This window comes from Hypanus sabinus, chromosome 2, assembly GCF_030144855.1.
Source record: "Hypanus sabinus isolate sHypSab1 chromosome 2, sHypSab1.hap1, whole genome shotgun sequence".
Classification (NCBI taxonomy): Eukaryota; Metazoa; Chordata; class Chondrichthyes; order Myliobatiformes; family Dasyatidae; genus Hypanus; species Hypanus sabinus.
Genome location: NC_082707.1, coordinates 133,126,617 through 133,148,256, shown reverse-complemented (window position 1 = coordinate 133,148,256; position 21,640 = coordinate 133,126,617). Strand labels below are relative to the sequence as shown.

The 21,640-nt window shown below is 39.2% G+C and overlaps 1 protein-coding gene across 8 annotated transcripts in view; it reads right to left on the bottom strand.

Annotated features, from left to right (window-relative positions):
* LOC132384020 (gephyrin) overlaps positions 1-18,367 on the bottom strand; it is a 647,984-nt gene extending 629,617 nt beyond the window's left edge. For all 8 annotated transcript variants that reach the window (XM_059955300.1, XM_059955317.1, XM_059955322.1 and 5 more), the window contains exon 1: positions 18,243-18,367. In XM_059955300.1, the coding sequence (XP_059811283.1) occupies positions 18,243-18,306 (64 nt within the window). In that variant the 5' untranslated portion in view covers positions 18,307-18,367. The remainder of the gene's footprint in view (positions 1-18,242) is intronic.
* Positions 18,368-21,640: the final 3,273 nt, after the last annotated feature.

Here is a 21,640-nt window from a genome sequence, read left to right as displayed (position 1 = left end):
AAGTCATCAAGATTGCTGGGTGCCAGAGGGACTGGTCTGCATTCTGAAAATGGACTGCAATATTTTAATCTAAAGATGACATGACATAAACACACACAACTGATGCTATTTAAAAATTGAATGTAACAAAATTAGCATAGTCAATCAGAAGCATGGTTATTCAAAAAAAGTCCATAACCCAAGAGTAATTTATCAGTAAAGTAAAAAAAAACTAATCAATGCTCTTTTTATTCCGTCTTTTCACATTTAGTTAAATAAACTACCAAAAAATTAAAAGAGATAGAATGGATATTCTTGTTATTGCCCCTTGTGCTTTCAACTATTATATACTTATATTCTAAACACACTTGTTTCATATTTTTACTTTCAGAAGCTCTTCTCTGTGACTATGGTCTTGGTTATACTCTTGAACCTTCTCCATTTCACTTGCATGAAACACATTTTATTTTCATCTGTCCTTACAAATGTTACAAAATAAAAGAACTAAAGTGGAAAGAGGACTTAACATGTCTATACTATCCAAATCTGCTCCATCTCAAAACGTCCAGAGTCATTGCACGTTATATGCACTTATTTGGTAAATGTAAATTTTTAGAATTAGCTCAAAATGAAAATGTGTATGCATTAATTTCATTTCACACAGAAAATTATATGTGTATAATTGGTATACCCAAGTACCTTCATGATTCAAATGTTCTCAATTCAAAATATCTAACAAATCAAATGCTTTCATCACTAAAGCCCTACTTTATGCACCTGGGCAAACTGGCAGTGCCACTGTTTCTGGAATGAAAGTTGATTTTCTGAACTGCACACTTGAGTCGCAAACTCAAGTGATGACAATACAAATACTGGAAATACAGCTAATCCTATCAGTCATATCAAAGATTTCACTTATGTAACTTCCAATTTCCTGATATCATGATCAAAAATTCTCCTTCATTCTCGATCAGAAAATTTAAAAAATCAACTAAAATCCCTCAACAAGAGAAAATCTACAGATGCTAGAAATCGAAGCAACACACACAAAATGCTGGAGGAACTCACCAGGCCAGGCATTTCTTTGGAAAAGAGAACAGTCAACATTTCGGGTCAAGACCCTTCAGCAGGTCAAAATCCTTTGTCTATTTTGGCCTGCATAATAGCATCATGTACCTTAAGTTTCCATGATCATTCCTTTATATTGGTCACGAGTCTTTGCTAGTCTACTGTCATGTAACACACAACACTAAAATATGGACTTGCTACAATAAGTACTATTACTTATTAGTTATTACTATAAGTAATAAATCCAACTATTAATTTTCTCTTCAGAAATTATCTTGCTTTAATCTATTATATCCTAAGTATAAATATTTGACTTGTGAAGAATTTTAAAAGTATTTTCTAGCTTAACATGAAAAAGATAAGATTAGTCCAAGACTTAAGGTTGAGGACTGGCTAAGTACATTAGAATGCTGGAAGTAAATTGGGAGCAGCTGCTGGAGGAAAAAAAATTCTGCTAAGTATTGGGGGGGGTGAAATATTTAAAGGTGAGATGGTGAGAGTTCAGTCAGCCTGTAAGAGACAGAAACAAAATTGGTTAAGATGAATGAAGCTTGATTTGCAAAGGAAATTGAAGGTTTGATCAAAAATAAGGGCTCACATGCCATAGACATTTCATTTCTAAAAAGTCCTTTGAAGTTTATAAGGGATGTAAGAGAGAATTTATGAGTTTAGGAGATTGAAAAGAAAATTTAAAATGGTCTTGGCAAGCAGGATTAAGAATCCCAAAACCTTTATATATAAAGAAGAAGATAGTTAGTGAAAGAGCAATTCTGCTCAGGGATTTGAAATGTGCAGGAGAAATCCTGTCTCACAAATCTGAGTTTTTGTTTTGAGGAGGTAACCAAGAAAATTGATGAAGGCAAGGGAGTAGAAATTGTTTACAAGTACCTTAGCATTGCTTTCAACAAAGTCCTGTACAGTAGGCTTGTCTAGAAAGTTAGGGCACATGAGATCCAAAGTGAGTAGTGGTTGAGAGCTATGAGTGGAAGTCTCTGACCAGCGGACTATCACAATGGTGATGCAACCCCTGTTGTTTGTCATATATTAATGACTCAGATGATAATGAAGGTGGAATATTGTAAATTTGCTGGTGACATAAAATTGGTCAAGTAGTAGTAGATAATGAAAAAGGTTGCGAAAGGATACAGAGGGTCATATAGATCAGTTAGAAAGTTAGGCAGTGCAGTGGCAGATGGATCTTAATTCAGACAAAATGTGAGACGATGTATTTTGGGACACAAATACTCTCCAGTTATACATAGTGAACACAGGAGATCTCCGATAATTTGTGGGACTTTGGGATGCAATTTCATTGCTCTCTGAAAATGGAGACTCAGGTGGACAGGGTAGTGAAGCACACGCTTGCTTTCATAAGCAAAGGAACTGAGTGTAAGAGTTGGGATACAATGTTGCAGCTAGACAAAACCTCCGTCAGACTACATTTGGAGTATTGTTACAGTTCTACTCGCCAAACTACAGGTAAAATGGTATAATTAGAAAGAGTGCAGAAGAGATTCACTAGGGTGTTGCCTGGAATAGAGGGCTGTATTAAGGAAAAAATTGGATAGGCTGAGTTCACCGTCACTAGAATGTAGAAGGCTGAGAGGTGAAATTATAGTTTTATAAAATTATGAAAGGCATAGAAAGGATACATAATCTGTATTTTCCTGATTGAGGCAATCTGAAACTAGGAGTCACAGGTTTAAGGTGAAAGGGGAGAAATTTAATAGAGAATCAGAATTACTATCGCTGACATATGTTGTGAAATTTGCTAACTTTGTAGCAGCAGTACAATGCAATACATGATAAAATAGAAAAAACTGAATTACAGTGACCATATATAATAAATAGTTAAATTAAATAAGTAGTGTAAAAACAGAAATTTTTAAAAAGTAGTGAGGTAATATTCAGGGATTTAATTGCCATTTAGAAATTAGATGGGAGAGGGTAATAAGTGGTTCCTGAATTGATGAGTGGGTGACTTCAGGCTCTGTATCTCCTTCCTGATGATAACAATGAGAAGACATGTCCTGGGGTGATGGTGATCCTTAATGATGAATGCCACCTTCCTGTGGCACTGCTCTGTTGGCCAGAAAGAACTACAGTCTGCAAATCAGTAAATTTGAATGCATTGAGGATAGCGGAAGCAGGCAGACCAATTGTCTTTGTTTTTGCTGTGCGCTTGGCAATGAAGGCTACTATTTTATGAAGACACTGTTCTCCATTTTTTGAGTTAGTTACTTGGCTTGATTAGTGTTTTAAAGAAGGCACAATAATGCTTCAGATTATCTGCTAAACTAGAGATCATCTCCAAATAAGTAGTTATTCATGTTGCTTGGATATAACATTTAAGATTTTTAATTGTGGAGTCTGTTCTGCATGATTCAAACCATAAATTACAGATTGTCACTTGTTGGAAAGCAGGCAATAAATGGATGCTGGGCTAGAGCAGAACCAATAAAAAGGTGTTAAAGGTCAGATATATGACCTGTAACCTATGACACTGGAATGCAACATCTGAATTTATTTAAAAATAAATATAAAAACAGACACTTCACGTGTGCTGGTGGCGGTAACTCTGAAATGAAATTATCATGGAAGTGAGGTGCCCACGGACATGTGGAGATTCAAAACGGGACAACAAGGAATGTGTGACCAGCAACAGAAACTCTTTTTTAACTGGTACTATATTTTCTGTTCTTTGACTGTTCATGGAAGGTCGGGAAAACTGGTGTGCTCACAGGTATTGGTTGTGTAAGTTCACGTGTTCTTCCATTGAGAAAATAAAGGTAGTTGTTGGTAAATACAGATCCCCTCAGTACCTTACTGATCATTATACAAAAGCTGAGTTTTTTCATAGTTCCTTGAAGATGTCTTGCATCCTATGGAGACCAGTACCCATGATGGAGCTGCTTACTACCATCCTGTGCAGTAGGATCCCTCCCCATCCCCTCCCCCACCAGACAGTAATGCCGCAAGTCAGAATGCACTCCATGGTACATCCATAGCTTTTGAGTTTTTTAAAGGGACAAACCAAATCTCCTCAAACCAATGAAATACAGCCACTGCCTTGCCTTCTTTATAGCTGTATCAATATGTTGGAACTAGGTTAGCTCCTCAGAGATATTGACATCCCTCTTTCCCTTTCTGAAGTCCACAAACAGCTCTTTGGACTTACTGACAATAAGTACAAGATTGTTACTGCAACACCACTCAATTATCTAGTATATCTCACTCCTGCATGCCCTCTCGTCACCATCCAAGATTCTTGACAACAATGGTTGTACCATCAGCAAATTTACAGATGACATTTGAGTTATGCATAGCTACACTGTCATGGGTACAAAGAGAGTAAAGCAGTAAATTATACAGACACCCCTGAGGTGCACCAGTGTTGACTGTCAGCAAGGTGGGTACGTTCTTACTAATCCACACAGATTGTGGTCTTCCAGTTGCAGAGGGAGGTACAGAGGCTGAGGTTCTGTAGCTTTTCAATCAGGACAGTAGAAATAATGGTGTTAAACGCTGAGCTATAGTCAATAAACAGCATCCTGTCATAGGCATTTTATTGTCCAGGTGATCCAAGGACACATCAAGAGCCATTGAGATCGTGTCTGCTGCAGACCTATTGTGGCAATAGGCAAATTGCAGTGGGTCCAGGTCCATGCTGAGGCAGGAGTTGATTCTAGCGATGACCAACCTCATAAAGCACTTCATCACTATAGATGCGAGTGCTACTGACCGACAGTCATTAAGGCAGCTCACACTGCTCTTTCTAAGCTGTTCTTAAATTACTGCTATTATATCACAATTATAGATCCAACTAATGTATCATAGATGACACATCTGATATCCTTCCTCAGCTGTTTATCTGCACAAGACCAAAGTACAAATTAATAGCTCAAATTAAAATCTTTGCAGTAAATAAAAGCCTTCCATGGAAAATATAACAAGTATTTCCAACAGAGAAGTTCAATACAGATAATTTCAATCATTTTCCTGGGTAAATCATTTTTGCCTCAATCATTTTTATGGTCTTATTTGATATACAAAACTGTAGGATTACTGAGAAAACGAGATAGCATTTTGGACAAAACAAACATTCTTAGAGCGATCTAATTCAATCACATTCTACTTTACAATATTGGTACCCTTTTGCTCATTGCCTATAACAAAATGGTAATTATTGAGCAGATGAAATGAATTTGTTCTTTTCTTTGACTTTATTGGTAAATTACCACATTCTTGTTATGATCTATTGTTTTAGTTTGAATCTAATCAGGTAAAAATGTAACAATATCATATTGCAAAAGCTTGATGAGATCTTAAGATTGAAAAGCGTGTGTTGGTCTCTAGACTATATATTAAAAGTCAATACTTTCAAATGTAATAAATTATTACAACATAGGCCTACTCACTGCAATATGTTGTACCTGTCCTTCAATTTAGTGCAAATAGTAGAGTCTATCACATAGTATCCAACAAAATACACAATGAGAGTCAGAATATAGAGCAAAAGAAAGCAGAATTAAAACCTGCATCAAGCAATCAGCAAACTGTCTTTAATAGAGTAATTGCTAGGCTGGGGTGCCATTAGGAAAAGAATTTTATTCTTTTACATTTTAGGATGTTGTTTGATTCTTTTCTATTATAATGCATAAAAGGACACCGAGCTCTTGGTGATGTATTGATGGATTTCCAAGGACTTTTATCTGGAACTAAGAAATTCGCTTATACCTGTGATACTCATGAATTAACATTTCTCACTTTGGAAACAGAACAAGTAATGCACGACTATCCGAACATTATCCTAATGTCCTTGATTGTCATTTCCTACGGCTCTGTTGTTGTATTTCATAATTTCATGGCAAGTGCAAATATTGAACAGTTAAAAAGATTACTCAGAATATTAACCATCCACAGCAAATAATCCTCTACTGCAAAACACAGCAGCAATACTTAAATTAAATAATTTTCATTCAGGAAATAACAAAAAAACATTAACATTTTCAATGTCACTTACTATAAATAAAAATAGAAAATAATTCAATCACTAAAAGTTTATAGTCATGGCATAAAATTTGCTCAAACTTCAAAATGTCTTTAAAAGGTCCTTCGGAAATTCAAACAGCAATCCATAAAAATAAAAGATTAGCTTTATTTGTCACATGTACATTACAGCATACAGTGAAATGCATTGTTTTGCATCAATGACCAAAAGTCCAAGGAACATGCTGGAGGCAGCCCACCAGTGTCGCCACATTTCCAGTGCCAACACAGTATGCCCATAACTGACTAACCCTAACCATACGTCTTTGGAATGTGGGAGGAAACCAGAGCACCTGGAGGAAACCCACACAGTCACAGGGGGACATACAAACTCCTTATAGACAGTGGTGGGAATTAGACCCTGATTGATGAATGCAGGTGCTGTAAAGCATTGCACTAATCACTATGCCATCATGCCATCCTTAAATGCTTGAAGAGCACTTCGTTGGTGGTACATTACTAAAGCTTTACTTCACAGGTATGAAAAGACCAAAGAAAGACTTATTTTAGACCTAAATCAGCAAACTTTATTAAATAATGTTTGAGCATTGTGCACAGAATTTTTATTGCCTGATTTGGTCCAAAAACTTAAAAATATCAAAAGTTACCACAAAAAAAAACTGATCTTCTGCAGACGGCTAGGTAGAAACTATACTGCATTGGTCACCAAAGTATTTGCTTATATAAGGTGTTAATCTGGGCAAATCCAACTGTTATCCTATAAGGACCAAGAACCAGTCACTAATCAACTAGTGGCTGCTATGTTATTTACCAGTTAGGCACTTTGGTCAATAGACTTGCTAGATTGCTAGGGTTAGCAATAGCTTTGCTAATATGTCTTATCACAAAAGCAAGAATTTTTGCCATTGTTTCCAAGTATCCAGTTTAAAGACAGTAGTTGTGAACTGGCCAACAACCACACCCAGAAAGCAGCTTTTATTCATCAGAGATCAGTTGACATAGAGGCTCATCCCAAGTGGTGTGTACTGACACATCTACAAACTGTAAACCTGAATAACAGCAAACGTCTCCTTTTCAGGTGCCTTACTTAAGGAATAAAGAAATATGCTAATCCTAGCAAGTTTACCTTTTGTAAATCTACTTTTTTCCATCAGCAAGTCACTTCTGTCCAATGTAGGACACACAGTTTACATTTCCTTGTCTTCAGTTTAAACAGTACATAAGCAACAATGTGTTGGACACAGGATCTGAAGATGGTCAGAGTGAAGAATATTGGAACTGACACCAGTATAGTTTAAGCAGTGCCAGAGTCATTGCAGCCTTGATCCCTTGCATTATAAACAGCAGTGGTCCCCAACCACCAGGCCACGGTGGTTTCACTAGATACTGAACTTGAAAGAAAATTAATATGCTAAAAAAAAAGTATTACAACATGTAGATGCAATCCAAAGTGACAAACTGGCTTTGAATCAGATAACACACTGGCTAGTTTCTCAAACAGTACCTGTAAGTCATCAAATATCTTTTTTTTTGCCACTAATGTATGGATTTTAATCCATCTTCAGTCAATTAACTGCCTTTTGATTTCTCTTTAAAAGAAATCCTGATACACCAAATCAGAATCACAAAAGCTGCATATTAAAGCATTCGATGCAAAAATAGGAAAAATCCCATCAAGGAAATAACAGTCTTTCATCAATCAAAGTGCCATGAGAGGAGTGATTTGTTTTGATCATATGTTTGCAGTATTGGCATTAATCTAGCATGAAACTATGTGACCTTAACCAAACAAGCAGCACAATTGCTAATACATATGAACCAATAACATCATTTGTCACAGGAATTCCATTTAATGAAAACTTGTATATTAGACGGGATTGAAGAAAACAATAATACGCTTTCAGATAAATATGGCCTGCTGTAATCCCATGATGAAGAGCCAGATTGCTAAACTGATAAATGATTCAGATTAAGGAAAGAAGGAAAAATGTGTTGAAATCCAAGATTCAGTTCACACAACTGATCTCCTGATTTAAAGAGGATTACTTAGATTTTGTTTTTACAAATGATGATTTATATTGATGCACTGATCTTACTGACCAATCAGTAATTCTTGGATTATAGGTGCATTGATGATAGCACAGAATATAGGAAAGACGATGAGACAAAAATTCTCATTGATAATATTAAAGACCTGGGCTCCAGAACAAGCTGTGCCTCTAGTCGATCTGTTCCAGTAGTTACAGTATTGGCATCTACCTAACAATGTGGAAATTTGTCAATGTGTGTTCGCAAAAAAAGACAAGTCCTATCCAATTAACTACTGCTCAATTAATTGATATACAATCATTGCGATATGATGGAAGATTTCATCAATGGTACTATCAATGCCAATAATACACTAGAACTTACTCATTGATAACCAGCTTGGATTTTGCCTTGACAATTTATCTAAAATCTTATTGCATGTTTGATCCCAATATGGATCAAAGAACTGACTTCCAGCAGTAAAGCATACAATTATCTTCAGCTAAGTTAGCATTTTCTCAAATGTAGCATTAAGAAGTCTTGGCAAAACAATGTCAAGGGGAATCAAGAAGAAAACACTCCAGAAGTCAGAATCATATGTTGTAAATGGTGGATATATAATCATCCTAGCACAAGATCCTCAAAGCAGTATTCTAAGTCAACCCAAATTCAAATGCTGCATTAAAGACCATTCTTCCATTAAAAGATCAGAAGTGAGGAAGTTCACGGCAGAATGCACAAAATTCAGCTGTATTTGCAATTCCTCAGAAGGAGCCTATGTTTGTATCCATCAAAATCAACACAACATTCAAGCATGGCTGATAAGAGATACAGTAACTGAAATGCCATCTCCTGTTGACATTCAAAGCATTACCACTGCTAACATTACTATCAAGATCCTTGGGATCACCATTGAACAGAAACTCAGTTGCAGCAGCCACATATATACTGTGGTCATAAGAGCAAGCCAGATTCCGGGCTGGGTATCTTGCTGAGAGTGACTAATTTCTCAATGCCTCAAAGCCTTTCCACAATCAACAAGCATGTCATATTCACCACATGCTTGGATGACTATAGTTGCGATAACACTCAGGAAGCTCAGATGTAACCAGGTCAAAGCAATTCATCTGACCAGTACCCCAATCATCACATGAAATATTAATTTTCTCACTACCAGCACACATGACTGCAGTACATAACTACAAAATATATTACTTAGCTAACAACACACACAAAATGCTGGTAGAACATCTAGGCAGCATCTATAGGGAGAAGCGCTGTCGACATTTCAGGCCGAGACCCTTCGTCAGGACTAACCGAAAGGAAAGATAGTAAGAGATTTGAAAGTAGTGGGGGGAGGGGGAAAAGCGAAATGATAGGAGAAGACCGGAGGGGGTGGGATGAAGCTAAGAGCTGGAAAGGTGATTGGCGAAAGTGATACAGAGCTGGAGAAGGGAAAGGATCATGGGACGGGAGGCCTCAGGAGAAAGGAAGGGGGGGGGAGCACCGGAGGGAGATGGAGAACAGGCAAACAACTAAAAATGTCAGGGATGGGGTAACAAGGGGTGGAGGGGCATTAACAGAAGTTAGAGAAGTCAATGTTCATGTTCTACATCTACTCTCACCTGTCTTTTACTCTTTATTTACTTGAAAAAGCTTTTAGTATCCTCTTTGATATTATTTGCTAGCTTCCTTTCATAGTTCTTTTCTCTCTTAATGACCTTCTTAGTTTCCTTTTGTAAGCTTTTAAAAACTTCCCAATCCTCTGTCTTCCCACTAATTTTTGCTTTCTTGTATGCCCTCTGCTTTGCTTTTACTTTGGCTTTGACTTCTCTTGTCAGCCACGGTTGCATCCTTTTTCCATTCAGGAATTTCTTCTTCTTTGGAATATATCTGTCTTGCGCCTCCTCATTTCTCGCATAAACTCCAGTCACTACTGCTCTGCCGTCCTTCCCGCTAGTGCCCCATTGCAGTCAACTTCTCTCATGCCATTGTAATTTCCTTTACTCCACTGCAATACCGACACATCGGATTTTGGCTTCTCTTTCTCAAATTTCACAGTGAACTCAATCATGTTGTGATCACTGCCTCCTAAGGGTTTCTTCACTTCCATCTCCCTAACCACCTCTGGTTCATTACACAATACCCAATCCAGTACAGCTGATCCCCTAGTGGGCTCAACAACAAGCTGTTCGAAAAAGCCATCTCAGACATTCTACCAATTCTCTCTCTTGAGATCCAGTGCCGACTTGATTTTCCCAATCCACTCGCATGTTAAAATCCCCTACAATTATCATAACACTGCCCTTCTGGCAAGCCTTTTCTATTTCCTGGTGTAATTTGTAGTCCACATCACTGCAGCTGTTTGGAAGCCTGTAGATAATTGCCATCAGGGTCCTTTTACCCCTGCAATTTCTTAGCTCAACCCATAAAGATTCTGTACCTTCCGATCCTATGTCAACTCTTTCTAATGATTTAATATTATTTCTTTCCATTAAAGCCACGCCACCCCCTCTACCTACCTGCCTATCCTTCCGATACACCATGTATCCTTGGACGTTCAGCTCCCAGAGACATGCATCCTTTAGCCATGTCTCAGTGATGGCCACAATATCATACCTGCCAATCTATAACTGTAAAACAAGATCATCTACCTTATTCCTTATGCTGCGTGCATTTAAGTATAATACCTTAAGTCCAGTATTTGGTACTTTTTGCATTGATTTGCAACTCATCCCAATGGCTGCAAATTTGCTCCATCACCTGCCTGTCCTTTCTGACATCCTTACTGCTCACTACCTTAGATCTACTTCTGTTTTCTCTCTCCTCCGCTCTATCATTCCGATTCCCATCCCGCCAAATTAGTTTAAATTTGCACTGATACTTCAAAACAATACTGTTGACATCAAAGGGAGATATTGCCTGTTCTCTTATATGAATAAAAGAGAGATTTTGACATTTTCCAAAAAGAAGAAACCCCTCATTTTCTAGATCAAATTGTACCTGTATGATTACCTGGTTGTTAACTTCTCAGAGCTTGTGAAATTTGGTTGCAATCAAACTGGCAATACTTTTCCCACCTTTTTTTGTTGTAAAGAACATTTGGGTGTTCAGAGGTCATCAAATCTACTATATAAAAACAAGATTTATTTTACTTCAGTGCAAAAGTCAGACTTATCTAAACTATCCTAAAAGAGAAAGCGTGAAATGTATTCAGATGAGTGTGAAGTTTCTGCATGACTTTCAGTTTCACAGTAGAATCAGAAGGAAACTCCACTAAAGATTGCGGAATATTAAAAGCCTAGTGTGTTACACCCACAAACACATTCAAATGGAAGCACACATGATCTTTAATACTGGTTCAAGAGTTCAGTAGCTTCAAGCAGCCCAGCTCATAAAGCTACAAGCATTCAACAATTTTCTTTACATTGTGTCCAGAATATTAGCCATGAGCATTGATAATCTGTTATTGTAGCAAATAGAACTAAACTGAAGCATGAACCAAGACTTACTGCCCTCCTGCAGCAATTACTTTAAATTAAGTTTCAATTAACGTAGACTCAATTATAGCAAAGCAATAAATATCTGAGTGGCTGAAATGGTTGCCTGTCAAAGGTCTTATGTACCAAGATCAAATCAAAGCTGTCGACTGTAGACAATTAAAAGGTAAGATCAAGAATATTGTATCAATGAGCTGAAGATCAACTCACTTTCTGAAAAGAGGATCTGAAATTTTCTGGCTTTTGAAAGCATACATTCTCATTTACTCATTTTCTTTCTCCCTCTCTCTCCCTCCCTCCCTCCCCCCTCCCTTCTCATTTAACATTAGGAAGAATGTGCTAGTGCATCCATAACTAAATTACAAATAGGAAACAGTAAATGATTATCAGAGGGCACCTCATCAATGCTTGATCTCATCTTGCACTAAGCCTATTTGCTGACAAACCCACTCCTCTGTGCTGTTCTAATATTGCAGTCAATCATTTACAAATGATTATATTTCTTAGAATCAGTGTAGAAGATCATATATTTGAATTGATCATAGCCATGGCATAAACACTTGATTTAAAATTCTGTCATCTTTAGCACATTTTTATTTGACTCCATTCAAAATATGTGGCTATGAATTTTGAGATTGTGCAGAAACTGCTAATTTAGTTCTGTTTATGTGCAGTTATGCATTTGGCTTAACAGTGGAATTTCCATTGCATTCTATCAACTATTCCTCCAAAAGAGACTCCAGTCAAGATAGTGTGGCAATGAATGTATCTTTACGACAACACCAAATTGAACGGAAAAGCAAACTGAGCAAGAGGAAGTGGCAAGACTGCAGAGAGAATACTGATAAGTGAGTGGACAAGGGGTCTGACAGATGGAGTACAATATTTTTTGGGACTGTAATACCCTTAGAGAGTAAGGCCATATATCTTGGATATATACCTCAAGAGTGGTTGAACAGAGATAAATATTTAATGAATATACTGTTGGTGGCTGGTAAAAAGACTCTTACTAGGAAATGGTTATCACAGGAGAGCCCAACTTTAAATGTATGGATGGAAATTACAATGGACATTTACAAAATGGAGAAGATAACAGCATCTGTTAATCATAAGCTGGAACAATTTGACTCATATTGGGAAAAATGGTTTAACTACATAATGCCTCATAGGCCTGATTTTATTCTCACAAATTAATGAATATGTTGTAAAAAAAAGATCACTCCCTACTTATAGTTTTTTCCTTTTGCTTGTTTTTCTTTCCGCTCTTTTCTATAAGTGCATACCTCAGATAAATACTTTGTGGAGGTTTGTGATATATATGATTATATGATATATATGTACAATGTCTGAAAAACATCTTATGGAAATGTTTGTTTGATGATGAACTTCAATAAAAAATAAATTACAAAAAAAAATGCACCATGTTGTTGTACAGAGGGACTTAGGTGTGCTTATTATGAATTGCCAAAGGTTAGTTTGCAGGTACCAATTCAAGATGGCAAATGGAATTGTTGGCCTTCATTGCTAAAGAGCTTGAATTTAAGAGCACAGAGGTTATGCTGCAACTGTTCAGGACACTAGTGAGGTCACACCTGCAGTTTTGGTCTCACTTAAGAGGGGTGCACAGGAAGTTCTCCAAGTTTATTTGCAGATGGGGGAGAGGGAGTTAGTCTATGAGGAGAGTGAGTCACCTGGGGCGATATTCGCTGGAATTCATATAAAATTATGAAAGGGATAGAGGCAGAAGCATCATTTCCACTGGTAAGTGAGACCACAACTAGAGGAAACACGAGGAAATCTGCAGATGCTGGAAATTCAAACAACAACACACACGAAATGCTGGTGGAACACAGCAGGCCAGGCAGCATCTATAGGGAGAAGCGCTGTCGACGTTTCGGGCCGAGACCCTTCGTCTAGTCCTTTTGTGTGTGTTGTTGCCACAACTAGAGGACATAGCTTCAAGATTTGGGGGAGCAGATTTAGACAGTGGTGAGGAGAATTTACTTTTTTCAAAGAATAGTGGATCTGTGAAGTTTTCTCTGCCAGCGAAGCAGTGGGGACTAACTCACTAAATATATTTAAAACACAGTTAGATAGATTTTTGCATAGTATGGGAATTACAGGTTATAGGGAAACAGCAAGGTAGGTGGAGCTAAATCTATGGCCTATCAGCCACGAATTTATCAAATGGCAGAGCAGGTGTAACAGGCCAGATGCTCTCCTCCCTCTCATATTTCCTATGTATGTCTATGCCGCATTTTTGGATTTTGTTACAGGATTATATTAACTCCTTTTATCATAAAGGGACATTAAAATATATTGTTGTAAAGGTTGTCTTGCACCCTCCTTTCCTATTTTTATTTGCTACAGATTGTTTTTGCCATGTCTTGTTAATAAACATATTTGCACTCATGAATAATTGACTTCCATAACTGAATATTTTATAATGAAGGTGCTTCCAGGAATATAATACTATATTTTACTATCTGTGCTGCTCAACAGTAATAAGTACACAACATTGCAATCCAAATACCTTCAAAGATTTATCAAGTGTGGAACAAATACTCTTAGTTTAACTATTGGTTATTTTTGTAACGGGATTATAACTACTATTAGTCCCATAAGTCATGTCACACACTTTAAGTATTTATGCAACCTTTGTAAATTCTCAGTAGTGATGCTGTAGAGTAATCCAAGTAAACCTGAAAGAAAACAAGGACATGTACAATATATAAAAGATAATTGGACACTGAATAAATCTGGCCATAGACCAACATTGTATGTGTAATGCTATGTCCAAATTAAAGCCATAAGACATAAAGTGAAGCAAGCGATCTCTGGAGTAAAAAGCAAGTGTGACTTATACATGATGCATTAGTCATTTTGCAATTATTGGTCAGTACAGAATAACAAATAAGAAAAGGGAGAATAAGTTAAATGATACAACAAAAACAGTTAACTGATACTCAAACCAAACAGACCTAAATCTCGGTATAATTTTTGTTCCATTAAACAGGGTGCAGTAGCACAAAGCCTAAAAGTAATCTCACACAGCAAAATATGATAAAATAACACAGCTATAAATAACTTTGCAACACACTAACTTGTTTGTGTGCAGTTCTGTGCCCAACCTCACTAATAGGAAGCATCGACTATAAATGGAGCAAATCTTTTAGGTATAATCACACCAAGATTAAATTGAAAGAAAAAGAAGTTTTTGCAGATTCCCACTCAATCCTCCTAGCCAACCACACACATATTCCCCCAAAAATATTCATGAGCAAAATAATTAAGAATAATTGACCGAAGTGAAATAAATAGCGTCATGCTCAAAGCTGAACTCCATTACTTCTACTGTCTGCGAATGCATGAATTTTCCAGTTCTTTCTTTTTTGGGGGATGATATGAATACTTCCCAAATCTACAGAATTGTTTAATTTTAACCATACCCATTTGTTTTGTATCGCATATTATTTCTGAAGAAAGCCCAGACTCAGTCCAGCCTGCTATTCCTGTGCTAGTTTTTATTATTCACAGAATAAATGGAAATTCTGAAACACCTTTGCGTAATTTAGTTGCTATTCACTTCATATATTGAATAATAAATAGCTACAGGTATTTGGTCTTGAAGTGAAAAGCATTATATGATCAGAGCTTATCTCATGCACAAAACCAGATATCAAGCAGTTTCAATAAATTGAGTTATGTAAACAAGATTGTAATTATTTTGTGGTTTATATTGAGCATACAGAGGACTAAAGCCTTATTGAACAGCATGACTTTGTATAGACCAGTTCACTTAGCAAGATGTCCCCAGGCTCTATTGAGGGCACTACCAGACTTAAAAACACAACCTGATATTAGGCTAGTTAGTCAAAAGTTTAATTAAAAAGCACTGTATGTAAGCAGTACTTGAAAGGAGTGAAGCTGACAGATTGAGGAGTAATAATGTTCCTTTCTCTGAAAAAAATCTACCCTGAGCAAGGTCTCAGGTGAAATTGCAAAATTAATTTTCATGGTCAGATAACCTCTTCTGGTTTAGTGTGTACTGATAGTAATTTAACAGATCCTCATACAATACCAAAAAGTAATCTTGGTTAACATTTTTCATAAACTCCATGGTAAGTTTCAATATTAACGAAGACACTAAAATCCTGATACTCAAACTTTCTAAACTCATCCTTTCAAAATCACTTGTAATAAAATGAAAATAAATAACGTCAGGTCCATCTGCTCATCAATAACACAGGGCTATGAAACTACATAAAACTCCATGATGAGCCAATTGGCGATGGAACCCTGTTTCTAGATTGACACAAGCTGTTCTCTGTTTAAAACGTGTGGGATTTATTCTGATTATAGCACTTTATATAGCACTGATACAAAGCTCTGTTCACGAAAATAAATATTCAGAATAAAACTCACTTCTCTATTTACAGCAGGATGGGGGCATTAAAAGATGATAAAACAGCAACTAGATAAAGTGTCGATTAGTTTTAGGAAATGAAAATTACTTCCGTATGCTACCACAACCAAAACAAATCGTTTCTATTTATAATTACTGGTCTATTATGTGAAATTATATTTAGTAAATCGAATTGTACTGACGGCTTAGATTTATGTTTTGAGAAAGCAGCACGGTATAAATTTTCAGTGCACAAATGATGAACCTTTACACTGCAATCCTGTATAATATTACTATCAGTGCTCCCGATATTTCAGGGAAGTTAACTCGATGCATCGACACCAAGAATTGCTTTGGCTTATTTCAAAGATTAATCGAAGTATAAAAATGCTGGACCTTTTTTGACTCGTTGATACAGACGACTTTCCGGAATATTTCCTTTTAAATCTGCTGCGGAAACTTTCAATAAAGAACTTTTTAATACCATTTTCATTGAGCCTTAGGCAATAACAAACATGTTAATGTCTTTCCCGGGTATCTGTTGCAACAGGTATTTGATTACAAAAACACCTCTTTAAATCCATTGCCATTTCAACATATTATTCCATAATCTAATTTGTCAAGGTACTAAAATATCTGAGTCACATCTTGGCGAGCCTCTGTCGTCATTTATGACATCCACCTGCACAGAAAGCCTAATATCTCGTATGCATAATATTAGAACAAAACTAACATTTATCTTAACACAAGAAATTCTGCAGATGCCGGAAATCCAGAGTAACACTCGCAAAATTCTGGAGGAACTCAGGTCAACTCAGCTACCTGACCTGCTGAGGTCCTCCAGTATTTTGTGCTCCTTTTAACGCACCCTTAAGTTTCCAACAACAATATCAAACCAAAAGACTGTACGCAACGAAAGGCAATTTTTAAAAAAAATCACATTTCGATTTCATCCATTGGAAACCGCTAACATAGCTCCGAGTCTGAATACAAATCTCGCGCAATACATTCTAGTTCAGCACCACCACTGAAGAACAGCCCCACTACAAGCTCAAGCAATCGTTGAAACTGGAACGCAGAATATTTATACAATACCAAAAACAAGGTTACTCATGCTGTACATTACAATCATTTTATTTCCCCTCCTCCCTTAAATAAATGTTGAAAATTAATAGGTTGCATCTTAAAATCCAAATCCACATCGGATTATTCAAAACAACATGCTCGGGAATCCACCAATTCACATGCGCTTCGTACAAGAAAGTGACAATAAAAAACAAACTGCATATGAAAGCGACACATGGGAACACACACAATCTCTCTGCCTTAAAACGCTCCGCCTTGTAATAAATATCTCCAGTTTGGCAGAATGGGGTGTATGAAAAGGTCGTGGGATTCCTACAATCACCGAACACTGCTTCACCTTCCTTCTCGCCGTGTTCACCTTTCCCACTGGTATTAACGTCCTAACTCCAGGCCTGAGTGTATCTGCACACACCGTGGCAACAACCCAAAATAATAACTAATAACTCATAGCACAAACAATTTCCCCCCGTGCGATGTTCACGGTAACCTGGCAGGAATTTCTGCAGCCCTTATCCTTCACCCTCGGTGCGTGTGCATTGCAGCTGCAAACGTGTCGTGTGTGTGTGTATATATATGGGGGGGGGGTCCATTCTCCCTCCTCCGCTTCCACACACTAGCCCCCAACTATAGCTCTACTGACCTGGGCTTGCCCTCACGACTGCAGCCCTAATTTCCTCGTCGAATGCCACCCCCGTCGCTCCGGGTCACTGAGTGGGCCCGGAATGCTGAGCTGAGATCCCGGCCGCCGGTATACACCAGTAATATGCCGGCTACAACCTCGGGCTCACCCCCCCAGTCGGCGCCGAGGCCATCGCCGGGCTATGTGTGTGTGGGTTGAGGTAGTGGAGGTGGGGAGGGGGGGGGGGGAGAAAACGAGTGCGGGGCTGAGCTGCTCCCGCCGCCGCCGCTACGGTGCTGGGTGAGGGATCGGCAGCCTCCGGCCTGGTCTCGGAGCAGCTGTCAGCCAGCCAGATCCCCGGTCGGTGCATGTAGAGAGACGGAGGAGGGGGGCGCGGGAGGCCCCACCGGTCCCAGGCTCAGGCTGCCCCGGGCCCCAGTCAGACAGGCTGCGCCCGGCTCGGTACTGGCGCCAGCCGCAGAGGAGCTGGGTGGCAAGGCGGGCGGACGGGGGCAGCGGAGAAGAGGGAAGAGAGCAGCTCGGTTACCTGTCAGCACTCCGACCCGGATCTGGTGGTCGTGGTTGGTTAGAAGCAGCCCCTCGGTCGCCATGTTCGCGAGCGCTGGGTCCGCGGGAATGCGGCGACGAGCAACGGCCGCGCACGCGAGCCAGGCGGCAGCAAACGAGTGCCGAGTTCATCGAGCCGCGCCGCTTCAGCCAGGCAGAGCACGGAGTCACTGCGTACTGACGCTTCAATCACCCACACTCAGCTGGGACCCGCCACCGACCTACTGGGGGCAGGCTTGTAGTCATTACTCAGTGAGAGTAATTACGCACCCCTAGTGCTGGCACCTCCACCCACTCACTGGGAGCTGGCACCTACTCACTGGAGCAGGTATCCAGTTACTCAGTGTTGATCCTCCCACTGGGTGCTGGCACCCACAGTCACCCACACACTGGGATTTGGCAATAAGTCACACTGAACTGAGTCCAGACACTCTTCAGCCCTCCACTTAAAAACTTCACCTGCTCACTGGTAGCTGTTGCCAACCACTCTCTTACTATAACTGGCACCCAGGTACTCTCTTACTGAGAGCTGTCGCCCCAAGCACCCCTCAACAGGAGCTGATACTTAATCATGCCTGACTTTGAACAGGTATCGATCACTGAGATCCAAGTAAGTTGAATGTGTGTGTGTGTCCCAGTGAGTGGAACCCAGTGAATGTCAACTTCCAGTGAATCAGTGAGTGAGTACCTCAGCTCCCAGTCAGCAAATGGTTGCAGTTCTCTGTAAACGAGTGGTAGCTGGAAGTCATTCGCCCTTTCTCTGGGGACTGGTGGCCCGCTCATTGGTAATTGACAGTCATCCCTCACTCGTTGTTGACCACCCTCCCTCAGTCACCCATCAATGAGCGCTGCTACTCAATCCCCCTTCAGTAAGTACAAACTCAGAGGGTAGTTCCCATCGCTGGGTGTGACAGTTATTCATTGGGAACACTTAATTCCTTGGAAGCAAAGGCGCCTCGTTAGGAGTTGAAAAGATGAGGCATATCCACTCGTTTACAGGGAATTGGAACTATTCGCTCACTGGGAGTTGAGGCACTCATTCACTCACCACTGGTCCACTGAGAGCTGAAACTCGCTGGGTTACACACACACACAAACCCACGAGCCAGTTTGGATCTGAGACAAAACCGGCCAGAAACTCTACTACTTTTTCCACAGATCGTGCCTGATTATTTCCTCCAATTTTTAAGATTTCCAGCATCTGTATCCCCCCACCCCCAATCCTCACTCATTTACTCACTGGGAACTCCAACCCTCTCGCTTATATATTAGATGGTGGAACCGACTCTTTCACCCAGTTGGACTCCCTCACCCTTTCATTCACTCTCACAGGGAAGGTGGCATCGGTTCCTTTGTGGCGCTGCACCAGGTTCCCACTCACGTAGTCACGAAAGACAACGGATAATTGTCTCTGCAGTTTATTATCCCTCTTTCTCTGTCACGCTCTTTAGTTATCTTGCAACGATCTGGTACCCCATTATTATCTGTTTAATTTGGCTTTGTTTCCATTAAAGAGGTTTCCCTCTCGCTCTCCCGCTATCACCATTTCCCTGCTTCTACGGTATGTTTTTTTTTCATGTGTGTTCCCCGTCCTCATGAAACAAGCCGAGCACCGAGTACACGGATCTGCAAGCTGGATCGTGTGTTTAATTTGTGCGGCATGTTGAATATTAATTTTGCAGCTTGCCGAGGTGATTGTTTTGGTGCAATGAATTAGAGCTCAGGCACCCAAGTTCATTAATGATATACACATTAAGGCTACTTCTGGCGGGGTGTCTAAAACGAGACGGGAATCTCCCCTGCAATAAATAGAACATTCAGTGGCACCCCCGTCAGTCTATTCGTGTCATTATTTGAGCTCCCACGGCACAGTTCAAAATTGTACTCTCCTGTAACATCTCTGCTCGGCTCCCGCTTATTAACCGCACTCACGTGCAGCTTTTAAAAAATGAAATAATATCTTATAAGCAATTTATAACCTTTTTCGTTGTTTGATTGGAACGTTATAATTTTGAAATATCTAATTTGTTTTTTTTCGCACTGAAAAATTCCCCATTCCATTTCTATGTCATTAAAGGACTCTTGGCAAGTATTTCTTTCTGATTTTGGGCCCTTTCTTTCCTTCAAGTGTTACCCACTCTTTGTTTTCTTTGTATTTTTTTTATTTTCATGCGTCTTGGAATCAGTCGTGCGGTTACAACACTTGATGATAATTTTCTTTGTTACGCTGGAGAAGATGAATACTTGGGTCATTGGAAGTATTGGGGTGGGTTTCTCGGCCAACAACACGGATGCAGGACTAAAGCTTACAGGAGACGTAAGAGACCGCAGATACTGGAAACCTGAAGCAACGGCGCTGGCACAGCATCCGCGGAACGAAAGGGACAGTCGACAGTTCGGGTCGACACCTTTCATCTTGACTGGCTAATCCTTACTTCCTCTTGTCCTCTTGCCGTTGTGACATGAATCTATAGTCCAAGCAATAACAACAGTTCAGATCTGCTTGTAGGTCCTGCATGGGTGAGGGAGAAATCACGAGAATGAGTCGATAGATTGTAACATGGAATTTAAGGCCTAGATACAAAGCAAACTTTGGTTTTGGTTATAAATAAACAACCAAAAAGCAGAATACAACAGGCCCAAAAAGCATGGGTTATAACAAACGGACAAAAAATGTATTTTTCTCTAGTAGATAGATTTCAAAACATAATTTTGTCATTGTCTGATCATCATCGTTAGCTCGCATCTTTAATTTCCAGTTGGCGGACGATTTCCCTCCACGCCACTTTGTCCCGACACTTGTCGTTAACGTTGTTGTTTTGATCCTTTATTGAGACTAACATACTGGGAAATCATGTACTTGGCAGGTTACAGCCTTTGCCTTCTGTTGGGTGAGTTTAAAGAGCTCACCACCTCCATTGGCTAATAGAGATTTTACATGAAACATCCAGTTCCAAAAACGGAGCTACCCACTTGTCAGGCCATTTAAGTGACAATATTTTATCTGCTTTTAACCTTGCATCATTGATTTTGCACATACCAAATTAATGTTGTCATAAATGTGGGTGGGGGCGGCAGCATGCTAAACTTTTTATTAGCGGAAGTATACAAACGTAAGGATGGTACAGTGGATTCTGGTTATTTGGGCCATCAGTTAATCTGTATAGCCTCTTATTTGGACCAACCCTTAAAGAACAAAAACTAATCGAGATAATTGCAGGGACTCTCTTCATTTATTTGGGACATTATGCCACTTAATTGGGACAGCAGACTGTTGCCTAAAAGTTTCTAAATAGCACCAGTCACGTGCACTGTGTGGCCGTATGTCACTACACTGCGCTTAGAGCAGTTTTTAAATAGCGTCAGTTGCATGTGTTT